This window comes from Neovison vison, chromosome 1, assembly GCF_020171115.1.
Source record: "Neovison vison isolate M4711 chromosome 1, ASM_NN_V1, whole genome shotgun sequence".
In the NCBI taxonomy this organism is placed as follows: domain Eukaryota; kingdom Metazoa; phylum Chordata; class Mammalia; order Carnivora; family Mustelidae; genus Neogale; species Neogale vison.
The window spans coordinates 287,826,133-287,838,360 of record NC_058091.1 but is presented as its reverse complement, the minus strand read 5'-3'; the positions used below and the strand labels follow the sequence as shown (position 1 = coordinate 287,838,360).

General features: G+C 36.8%; 1 protein-coding gene across 11 annotated transcripts in view; it reads right to left on the bottom strand.

Moving 5' to 3' along the window:
• The window catches only part of CPLANE1 (ciliogenesis and planar polarity effector 1), a 149,014-nt gene that overhangs the window by 58,950 nt on the left and 77,836 nt on the right, over window positions 1-12,228 (bottom strand). For 10 of the 11 annotated variants that reach the window (XR_006382179.1, XM_044232526.1, XM_044232525.1 and 7 more), the window contains 7 exons: window positions 11,775-11,923; window positions 10,959-11,125; window positions 8,567-8,649; window positions 7,758-7,837; window positions 4,181-4,373; window positions 1,431-1,718; window positions 301-1,071 (listed from right to left, as the gene is read on the bottom strand). Coding sequence is in view for 10 of the 11 variants with exons in the window: in XM_044232526.1 (XP_044088461.1) it covers window positions 301-1,071; window positions 1,431-1,718; window positions 4,181-4,373; window positions 7,758-7,837; window positions 8,567-8,649; window positions 10,959-11,125; window positions 11,775-11,923 (1,731 nt within the window). In the remaining variant the exon portion in view is untranslated. The remainder of the gene's footprint in view (window positions 1-300; window positions 1,072-1,430; window positions 1,719-4,180; window positions 4,374-7,757; window positions 7,838-8,566; window positions 8,650-10,958; window positions 11,126-11,774; window positions 11,924-12,228) is intronic. The other variant, XM_044232529.1, reaches the window with a different exon arrangement.

Here is a 12,228-nt window from a genome sequence, read left to right as displayed (position 1 = left end):
TCATTTTGTTTTACTTCTTATTTCTTCTCTGTGCAGAAGAAATACTACCTATGAAAAAGCCTCATAAATTCTAGTATTGCTGTACAAGATAGACCTAAAATCTTTAAAATACCTAATTACCATTTTAAACTGAATTTTATGTTATTTCCAATAACAAAAACATTATTCCCATTTATTTTTAATTTTTTAGAAGCATTGTTCTTTAAAAAAGAAATGTGTAAGACCTTTTCATCTCATGTATAGTATTTATGGTATGAAAAATGCTGGACTACTTTTGCATCACTCTGCAAAAATCATTACCATATTTTCTGGGGATAGGCAGGAATGAAGTAATGACAGTCTTGGATATCTTCTTTCTTCTCCTCCAGTTCTGGTTGGTATTGAGGGAATTGTTCCTGATGCTCTTGAGGCAGAGGAAACTATATAAGGAGGTTTAAGTTGCAGGTGCAATAATGGAAGTCCAAAGGAATTCTGTGGAGATACCTCAAGGGGCCCTGGCTTAATATCAAGTAGTTTTCCTGGCTTTATAAATACTGAAGAGTCCTGTTGAGGTGTCAAGTTTTCTTGTCCAACACACTGATCTAAGTTCACATGCTTAGGGATTTCTGTAATTACAGGTTCTGCCCATTTCTTCTGCTCAACTGCTTTTTTTATGGCTTCAGTATTACAGTGGCTTAAATTCAAATGGGACACGGAAGCTGTGTGCATTGTTCTCTGTGGCAAAGGAGGCTGGAAAGAATCAGATAATCCCCATGCCTCTCTTGGCTGTGGCAGGAGCCTGAAGGGAACTTGTGGAACTCTTCCTGTATGGAAGGAAAGGGACTTAAATTCATGCTTAGACTGAAACTGAAGCAAAGGAAAACCATCACCAGGTCTGAAACTTTTTGCAGCTGGGATAAGTCTAGGTGTCTTCGGAATGGGAGAAGATGGAGACAGAAGGTAGAAGGGAGTATTTCCAGCAGGAGCTGGAGACCGCGCAGTTGCTGGTAAGATTTGAGATGCTGCAGTTAATCCTGTATTGGGAGGCAGGTCTTCTAACTGACATAAAGGAACACTCTCATGTGGTACATTCTGGAAGAGAAAAAAAAAGCTATTACACAAGTTTATTTATAATTTTTTAAGATTTTATTTATTTACTTGACAGAGGGAAAGATCACAAGTAGGTAGAGAAGCAGGAAGAGAGAGAGGGAGAAGCAGGTTCCCTGCTGAGCAGAGAGCCCAACTCGGGGCTTGATCCCAGGACCCCATGATCATGACCTGAGCCAAAGGTGTCCCATAAATTTAGAATACATTACAAACTTCGTATTTTGTACATGATGTTCAATATGTTTTGGAGGTGTAGAACATCCAAAAAATCATTTGATCAAATAACAAAAAGCCAACAACTGAACTACTAGAACAACTTTAATGATATCTTTAAAATGTATTACCTGTAAATTTCCATTACTATCTTGATCAGACTGCACAATTCCTTCATGGCAATGTGGACTCTTCTTGCCAGGCTCTGTGGTGTCCCTGGACTGTGGTTTAATAAAAGAGCTCTCCTTAAAATTTCTACTGGTGTCATCAGCATCATTACTCCCTCTTGTAGGATTTGATACTTGACTTCCCACCAAAGGCACAGACTGAGGCTGCTGTAGATGTTGATGTATATCTGGGAAGTTAGTAAACGGTGATCCTACTATTTGCATTAGGCTCATGAAGTTGATCTGTTGCAGCTAGAATAAAATAAAAATTAAATATTTGAAAGTGTAGTGAAAAAATCTAAAGAATCAACAACTATCATCTGAGTATCCCACTAATAGTCATACTTCCGTAATATATGTCAGACCCAGGAAGCAGAACTGGGAGATTTTTTTTTTTGAAAAAAAAAAAAAGAAGAATACCTTCCCTTTTTCAAGGAGCTGTCAACTGGAAATATAGACTCATAATGAGACTTGGGACTATCTATAAAGCAGTTTACATAAACATCACAGAGATCATAATGGAGTGATCTGATTAAATGTAATGACAATCAAAGAAGTCCTAAAATGAGTGTGTTGTGATCAGGTTTTCAGAAAGAAAAAAAGGAAAGATTGGCAAACAGGTGAAGAGTGAGGAATTCCCCTGGTAATGCTGATGAGGTGAAAGGCAAAGGCATTTACCAGTGCTTGACAAACTGGGGCACACTAGAATCACCTGAGAAGCATTTAGAAATCCCCTTGGCCAGAGCACACCCAGACCAATAAAATCAGAATATCTGGGGATGGAAGCCAGGATTAATATTTTTTTTAAGATGACAGGGTGTTTCAGTGTGTGGAAGAGCATGGAAGCCACTAGCATAAACACTGGTTCAGACGGAACAGGAAATTAATACAGCTGTGAAGAAAGGACAGGCGAGTACAGGAGTTTGCAAACTTGAGCATGCAATCAGAATCACCTGGAGGACTTGTGAAAGCACTTTTTGCTGAACCCTATCCCCAGAGTTTCTGATTTTAATAGGTCTGGGATGAGGTCTGAGGATTTACATTTCTATCATCTAAGTGATGCTGATGCTACTGATCCAGAGACCACACTTTGAGAACCACTGGACTTAACGACAGTACGATGGGAAAAGAGGGAATGTAAAAGCTGGTGGTGGGTCTTTCAAACACAACAGAAGAATTTGCACTTAATAAAACATACCAGTGGAAAAACACTGCAGGTTAAAATAAAATGTAAGTTCCCTTTAATTATGAAAAAAATGCACAAAAAAGAATATAAAAATCACTTATTATCTTATCTTCAAAGATAACTAATACTGAGATTTTTTTTTAAAGATTTATTTATTTATTTATTAGACAGAGATCACAAGTAGGCAGAGAGGCAGGCAGAGAGAGAGGAGGAAGCAGGCTCCCTGCAGAGCAGAGAGCCCGATGCGGGGCTCCATCCCAGGACCCTGGGATCATGACCTGAGCCGAAGGCAGAGGCTTTAACCCACTGAGCCACCCAGGCACCCCTAATACTGAGATTTTTAGTGTATTTCCTTTTACTCTGTATTTTGAAAAGAAGACTGATTTCATATTATACAAATTGGTACCTGAAATTTACTGAATATTTTAAAACAGGAAAGTAACAGTAATAAAAGAGCATCTGAAGAAGAATGTCTTTAGGAAATGCATCTATAAGACAGTGGAGGTATGAAGTTCTGACTCTAAAGCTGGCTAAGCTATAGAAATAGCAAATGCCATACTGACAAACAGTGTGGGCAGAAGAATCAGGAGGGCACAGAACAACATTGGATAGAGTGAGAAAAAAAGGCAAAGATGTTTCTAAGACAGTAATTCTCAATTCTTTGTGTGCATCAGAATTATTCAGAGAATTTGTTAAAAATACAGGGCAGCTACAAGCAAAGTCCCTTGGTTAAAAAAGAAAAAAAAATTTCAGAAATGCTTCCAAAATTTTAAGCTGGTAGAATAACGCTACTAAATGGAAAAGGGTAAGAAGGGACTAGGAAAAATCAAGATAAAATCAGTTTCAGTAAGTTTCATGAGACAGTGAGACAGGCTGAAAAAGTATTCTCATCAGGGCACTTAGTTGAAAGAGAAAATTAGTGCCAAGCATCAATATAAAAATGGTATATTATACCACATAAAAGGATATGAAAGTGAGTGTAGAATACATGAATGAGGATTAAATTTGAGGGAAATTAATGTTTAAGAAATAAAATAGAAAAGGGAAATAACTTAAAATTGGTAGTGAAGGATAACCAATTGAGAAAAAGATGAAAAAATTCAAAGCAAACAGTACTTTAAAATGCAGCTGACAATTTCAAACCAAGCCAAAGTTCAGTTTGAAGATAAGAAATATGACGTGACAGATTGTGTTAAAAAAATTTTTTTGGCTACCTCTGAGCTACAGTCCGCTGATCTGGTTTGACGGTCACCCCCCTGACTTCCCAAAGAGATCAAGTTTAAGAAGTCACTTTGAGAAGTAGGTAGCTCAGCCTGGACCCAAGGCCCTTGAGTTAGTAACCTCTGAATAACAAAGAAAGAGTGCCCAAAGCAGAGAAACCAACCCAGCAATTTCCATTTCAACTTGGCCATTTCTGAAAGTTTGTGCGTATTTAAAATCCATATATATATATATATATATATATATATATATATATATATATATATATCACATGCAGATTTACTTGTTTATAGGGAGAGGTGCTTACCTGAACTAATTTAAACATTTCATCTTGGAGCATCTGCCTAACAGAATCCGAAGAATCTGGCAACTGTACCCTGGGTTCATTTCTCTGGGTCTGCTGCAGTGGTGGCACAGGTGTTTGTGAAGCAACACTGACTCCATTTGATACAAAAGGTGGAACTGAGGAAGATTCATCTTTAAATGCAGAGATCTGTGCACTAGGTGGAAGCACATATATATATAAAATACACTTAATAAAAAATCAAATCAGATATCTACAATTTGAATATTTTTATCTCATCTTTTTCTTCTAAAGGCTTTCTGCAAGCTTTCAGGAAATTTAAACCCTAAAGCCTATCACTCTCTACTCCTTAGCCACCAGACAAATTTGTTATCAGCACAGGGCTCAAGTGAATGCTGTCTTATTAAAGGAGATGTAACCTCTAATCAGCCACAGTCCTCTCCCTGTGGTGTTTCCACCTAGAACAGTTCACACGTTTATCTGACTTGCCTGGTCCCTGCAAGCACCTGACTTTGAAACCTACAACAATATTCTCATGAGTTATACTAGGCGTATTTTTTTTTACTAAACTTAATGATCCAGAATGGAATTAAAACTAGAGAAAGTATGGGTTTAAAAAATGTTTAAATTGGGGCGCCTGGGTGGCTCAGTGGGTTAAAGCCTCTGCCTTCAGCTCAGGTCATGATCCCAGGGTCCTGGGATCGAGCCCCACATCGGGCTTCTGCTCAGCAGGGAGCCTGCTTCCTCCCTCTCTCTCTGCCTGCCTCTCTGCCTACTTGTGATCTCTGTCAAATAAATAAATAAAATCTTTAAAAAAAATTTTTAAATTAAGATGGGTAGCGTGAATTCCTGTTGATCGTCATTAAACATGAAACAATAGTATTATGAACATTTCTTTTCCAAACTAATCTTTAATTAAACCCTAACAAAAAAATGTCTATATAGGAATAAAAATTAAAGATCAAAGTAAGTTTTTGGTCTTTTTAAACAAAATGATTGTTTGGAGATGACACAGCAGATATTCAAATGTTTTCTAAGCAAACTGATTTCAAAAACTAAATAAGGGAGCAGCCATTACTATATCCAAATAAATTGATCACTGTCTCTAAAAAGAAAAGAATATATTAAATCGCATTTAGATTATTTGGGTTTATATTCATTCCATTTCAGCAATAATATTTGCCATCTCAGTAACAAAACTCATTGCAAATCCATGAAAAACAGACATTACAACTGACTTGCCTAGTTTTTTTTTTTTTTTTAAGATTTTATTTATTTATTTGTCAGAGAGAAATCACAAGTAGATGGAGAGGCAGGCAGAGAGAGAGAGAGGGAAGCAGGCTCCCTGCTGAGCAGAGAGCCCGATGTGGGACTCGATCCCAGGACCCTGAGATCATGACCCGAGCTGAAGGCAGCAGCTTAACCCACTGAGCCACCCAGGCGCCCCTACTTGCCTAGTTTTTTTGAAAAAATATTTTATTTATTTATTTGAGAGTGAGTGAGTGCAAAAGCAAGAGAAGGGGCAGAGAGAGGGGGAGAAGCAGACTCCCTGCTGTGCAAGGAGTCCAGTGTGGGCTAGATCCCAGGACCCTGAGATCATGACCTGAGCCAAAGGCAGTTGCTTAACCTACTGAGCCAACAAGCCACCATTTCCCTCTTGACGTGCCTATTTTAAGACAACTTTATTGGTCTTTGTTTCCAACAAGTAGCAATGAGATAAATTATAATAATGGAGAATTCTTCTAAAGTAAGGCTATGCTATGTTATTCTAGTTCAGCAAGATTTCTAAATACTAAACACCCTGTTCAGTCTCTGTCAAGAAGTTCAAAAGACAGAACTGGATGAATCTGTTCTGTAAGAGAATTAAAAGCATTTCATACACTATTAGAAATCTGTTAGAGAACTAAAATAAGAAACTTTCTAATATATCCACTACAGTTGACTCTTGAAAAACAAGAGGGTTGGGGGTTTAATCCTCGTGCAGTCAAAAATCCACATATAACTTGATTCCTTAAAAACTTAATTACTGGGGTGCCTGAGTGACTCAGGGGGTTATGGAGTCTGCCTTCGGCTCAGGTCATGATCTCAGTGTCCTGGGACTGAGCCCCACATGGGGCTCTCTGCTCAGTGGGAAGCCTGCTTCCTCCTCTCTCTCTCTGCCTGCCTCTCTGCCTACTGTGATCTCTGTCAAATAAATAAATAAATAAAATCTTTAAAAAAATTCCAGACCAGTTTCTGTATATCTAAAGCACAGCTGCTATAGGAAAATCTTCCAATAATAAAGGTGTCAGAAATGTGTACCTACATTGCTCTTTCAATGCTTCATGTTGCTTTCATTTTGCTCTTAGTTTTTAGTCAAAACATTTAGAATTATTTCAAAATGGCCTAATAGGCATCATTTCATTCTATTATCTACTTATAAAATATGATTATATCAAAATACTAGAGTACACAAAAATACTTACCTAGAAATTTCTGAACTTGAATCTACACAAAATGAATAAGGAACAGTGTATTCAGGATTTGAAAAGGCTTCGATCATACTATAATTAAAGACTGATAACTGATTAGGAAATATTCTTCACATTTCCTAAGGTATAGGTGATCTAATGCTCAGCCACCTAAGAGTCTAAACATTCTCTAATCCTCTACAATGCTTTGCTCATAATTACAATCTGTTTATATTTGTCTCCATAGCAATTAGTAACAGATTCAAACAAACAGCAAAGAATACATCTGAATGACTGAACATAAAACTTGAACACTGTTCAATGCCCAGCAGAAATTAAAGAATCTAAAACGGGGAAGTGAGGTTAGCAGTGACCTCAAATTCCACCTATGGCAGAAACAGACACTTTGTTCTGAAACACTACAGAGAGCCCTTATTACACTGAAAACCGTAAAGGCTAGTTTTTTAATAGAAATAACTATTTGTAAAGGCACATCACATTTAAAATATTCTTTTGTTAACTGTCCGAAGAAATGAACAAAATTTGTATATTAAAAAGAGGAAGAAAATCTAATGATGGTGCTTCTCTTATTCAAGTTAGTTCTAAAATTCTGAAACTTCAAAAATTCTAAAAATTAAGAAATCATGTCCCACCTGCAACAGATTACAACTGCTTTTGGATCTCCTTGAAGCAATAATATGCTAGCCAGTAGAACAGCTCTATGGTGTGCAGTAATATACCGTAACAGTGAACAAAATTACACATACAATTGTGATTCATAATGGTTCTTTATTTGATGCAAGAAAAATGGAATCAGTTTGACAAGGTGTTTCCCTAATTAGCAGCTGAATAAACTCTGGTCTATTTACAGCTGTATTTTACTTTGATAAGGCTGATAGTGATGGGAGAACAAAAGGCATTTGAGATACCATTACTTCTTTCATTCTACCAAGATTAAGACATCTATAACATTTACTAAAGATTATCATTTACCATTGCTATAAAGTTAAATTTCACTAGGAATACAAATCACCTTAAAACATATATTATAAATTATAAGAAAAATAACCTCTTCATCAAATGAATCCCAGATGGCAGTAACGATCACTTCCTTATTTTTTCCCCCTTACCATTTATGTTCAGTTGATTTTTTCTCCATACATGACTCCAGTGGTTCTTCCCTTGGACACTGAACCTCTCCTGTGGAATGCTGTTAAAATTAATAGTACCAAAAAAAGAAAAGGGGTCATATAAATAGGTATTATTGTCTTAGGTGTCCTGAGTTTCACATTAGCCACTCACCTGGGTAAAAACAGTCTAAAGGCAAGTGAAAAACCAAGCATTAAATGAATTCCGAGTACTGCTCTAATCAGATTTTTAACTGTGTGAACTGCCTTTGACCTGTCACCCTGAGAAACTGAGCATATAAAAATACAGAGATAAATGATGTCAGTGGAAATTATTTACCCTACATTCAAAAATAACCTGTAAATTACATATATCCATCATTACCTGATTAATAAGTACATTCTGAAAACAACTATAGACAAGAAAAACTAATCCCTTTTGAAGGAATTTTTTTAATAATTAGAAATGTCCATGTTCCAACTGAAAATGCAGTGTAGTTTTGAGAACACAAATAGTGCATTAAAGATGTACAAAAACTATACTACAGCTAAATTAAACATTTTGCATATAGAACACCTCTAATATTTTAAGTTAATTCACTATAGCAGTTTATGAAATAGAAATTTCATTGCCTGAAATCATTAGACATCTTACTAATGATAGAATTTCAGTGAAAGAAAAATGCTGCATGGCCTGGATATTCTCTACAACCCACAGCACATTTTTAAAAAGATAACAGCCTTGGCTGGATGATTAAATAAAAACACTTAAGTATAATTTAAATAACATTATCCATTACTTATTGACTTACTTCTTCTAAATGCTGTGGTAAAGTCTGCAGGTTAACAGCAATATTGGAACTTTTAAGACTTTGAACAGGCTCTTTGGTACCTTCTATAAGGAAACAAGGAGAAAGAGAAGAGTGACAATTTGAAAAAAATCAGTTTAGGGGCACCTGGGTGGCTCAGTTGGTTAGGCATCTGCCTTCAGCTCAGGTCATGATCCCAGGATCCTGGCATCAAGTCCCTCATCAGGCTCCTTGCAAAGCAGGGGGGGAAGTCTGCTTCTCCCTCCTTCTCTCTACCCTTCCCTGCTGTTCATGCTCTCTCCATCTCTCTCTTTCTACCTCTCTCTTTCTTAAATAAATAAATAAAATCTTTTAAAAAAAGAAAAGAAAAGAAATCAGTTTACTTTTTAGAAGGTTCAGGAATATTACAGGAAACAAGTATAATGGCAGAAATATTTTCTATCCTCCTTATAAAAAGTTTTTAAATTAAATTCAATTAATTAACATATAGTGTATTATTAGTTTCAGAGGTAGAGGTCAGTGATTCATCAGCCTTTTTTTTTTAAAGATTTTATTTATTTATCTGACAGAGACACAGAGAGAGGGAACACAAGCAGAAGGAGTAGGAGAGGAAGAAGCAGGCTTCCTGCTAAGCAGGGAGCCCGATGTGGGGCTTGATTCCAGGATCCTGGGATCATGACCTGAGCTGAAGGCAGACACTTAATAACTAAGCCACCCAGGTGCCCCTCATCAGTCTTATATAACACCCAGTGTTCATTATATCACATGCCGTCCTTAAAGTCCATCACCCAGTTACCCTCCTTCCCCCCAACCCCACCAGCAACCTGTTTGTCTCCTGTGATTGAGAGTCTCTTATGGCTTGTCTCCCTCTCTATTTCATCTTGTTTTATTTCTCCCCCTTGCCCCCCATGATCCTGTTTTGTTTCTTAGGTTCCACCTATGAGTGAGATCATATGGTAATTGTCTCTCTCTGATTGACTTATTTCACTCAGCACAATACCATTCAATTCCATCCACATCAGTGTAAATGGTTAAGTATTCATCCTTTCTGATGGCTGAGTAATATTCCTCTGTGTGTGTGTGTGTGTGTACACCATATCTTCTTTATCCATTCATCTGTTGATGGACATCTGGGCTCTTTCCATAGTTTGGTCATTGTGGACATTGCTGCTATAAACATTGGAGGGCGGGTGACCCTTCAGATCATCACAATTGTATCTTAGGGCTAAATACCTAGTAGTGCAATTGCTGGGTCGAAGGTAGCTCTATTTTCATCTTTTTGAGGAACTTCAATACTCTTTTCCAGAGTGGCTACACAACAGACTGCATTCCTACCAACAGTAAAAGAGGGTTCTGCTTTCTCTGCATCCTTGCCACACTGTTGCTTCCTGACCTGTTAATTTTAGCCATTCTGACTGGTGTGAGGTAGTCTCTCATTGTGGTTTTGATTTGTATTTCCCTGATGCCAAATGATATTGAGCACTGATAGAATGGGAAAAGATATTTGCAAATGTCTTTACAGATAGAGGACTAGCATCCAAAATCTTTGAAGAACTTATCAAACTCAACACCCAAAGAACAAATAATCTAATCAAGAAAAGGGCAGAAGACATGAACAGACATTTCTCTGAAGAAGACATACAAATGGTCAACAGACATATAAAAATGTTTTTTAAAAAGCACCAGGAGAGGAGGGGGGGCGCCTGGGTGGCTCAGTGGGTTAAAGCCTCTGCCTTCAGCTCAGGTCATGATCCCAGGATCCTGCCTGCTTCTCTGCTTGCTTGTACTCTCTCTCTCTCTGTGTCAAATAAATAAATAAAATCTTTAAAAAAAAAAATAAAAAACACCAGGAGATAACCCCTCTTCATTAAATGAATCCCAGATAAGACTTGAGCGACCTCATGTCAGTGTGTTTAACTCCAATCAAAGCTCTGAAAGTTTCTGTTTTATCAAAGACTGCCATGGAAAGTTTCATAGAATTGGTTCACAAAAATGAAGAGGCCCATGATAGTTACATAACCAAGGCAAAAGAATTGTAAATTCAGGTTATGAGTTAATGCATTCAACATTTCATAAATATTGCACTTTTTAAAAAAGATTTGTTTATTTTATTCAGGGAGGGGCTGAGGGAAAGGGACAGAGAGAATCTCGAGCAGACTACCCATCAAGCATAGAGCCTGCCAATGGCCCTGAGGCCACAAACTGAGCCAAAACCAAGAGTTGTATGCTTAACCAACTGAGCCACACAGGACCAAGAGGTCTCTTTTAATTTTTGGATTTAGGTAATTGTAAACATCCTAATTTAAATATATGACTAAATAAATTATCTCAGATAATCATTCCCCAACTTAAAATTAATAAAAGTCAAATAAAAAGATTAGCCAAATGAACTAACCTTCATAGTCTGATAGGTGTATTTCCATTTCCTCTTGGTTAAATGTTTTTACTTCTAAAAGATCCTCATCAATATCTATAAGTTCTTTTTCAGTATCATCAGTAACAGAAATAATCTCATCTTTGGTTTCTTTTACTTCAGGATTATATGCTTTGGTTGGCATTCTACTGACAAAAATAAAGCAGCTAGAATTCTAAGTCATTCTTAGAAACAAAAAAGCTTGCTTTCAATTGATCCCATTTACTGAAAAGGAACATTAGGTTTCATATTTATTGTGTTCTGTTTTTTAACCATGTATGGTACATAGTAGAAGCTCAATAAAATGTTATTCAACGAATGACTAAACATCCCCATTTTTATTTACCCTTTCAAATAACATAAACAAATAACACAAACATCCCCATTTTTATTTACTTAAATAACATAATCTATCTATGAAATCTGCCATTCTCACAAAGGAATCTCCCTGCTATTAAAGGTTCAGTCTTGTTATTCAAAGATATATTGCTTCATATGTAAAAATGGATGAAATGATTAGCTCAACTTCCTCTGACACAGGAAATTAACATAATAAGAGAGGATCTCTCAGAATGAGAATTAGCTCCTCTCTCAGAAGATATAAGCTAGACCAACAGGGAAAAAAATATTTTGCAATGAATTGTTAAAGCACTACAGAAAGTACTCTCTTCCTCCTTCTCCACAGCTCCAAGAAATGTTCATTTCTTTATCTTTCAAGGGTTCGATTCTTGCCATTAAGCCCAAACACCATCAAACGGATATCATCCACTGAAAAGAAATGTATAATCAAAAACTTACTTCAAGATACTTTGATGAGATTCATTTTGATCATTTCTTTCCTCAGTCCAATCTTCAGTGGCTACTGTGACAGAACAGCCAGCATCTATTTTGCAATCACTCTCTATGCTGGGTACATTCTGAGACTGAGAGTAATGATTCTCTAGCACCTAAAAACAAACAATTTCCATTAGTTAGAATTCACAATTGAATCCCCTACTTTTCTTTCTTTCTTTTTTTTTTTTTAAGATTTTATTTATTTATTTGACAGAGAAAGAGAGAGCATAAGTAGGCAGAGAAACTAGCAGAGAGAAAGGAGAGAGCCCAATGCTCGATCCCAGGACCCTGAGATCATGACCCCAAGCTGAAGGCAGAGACTTAACCCACTGAGCCACCTAGGCGCCCCTGAGTCCCCTACTTTTCATTATATTTTTAGAGGCACCCCAGAATGAAGGCACTTCAAAATAGAACAAAT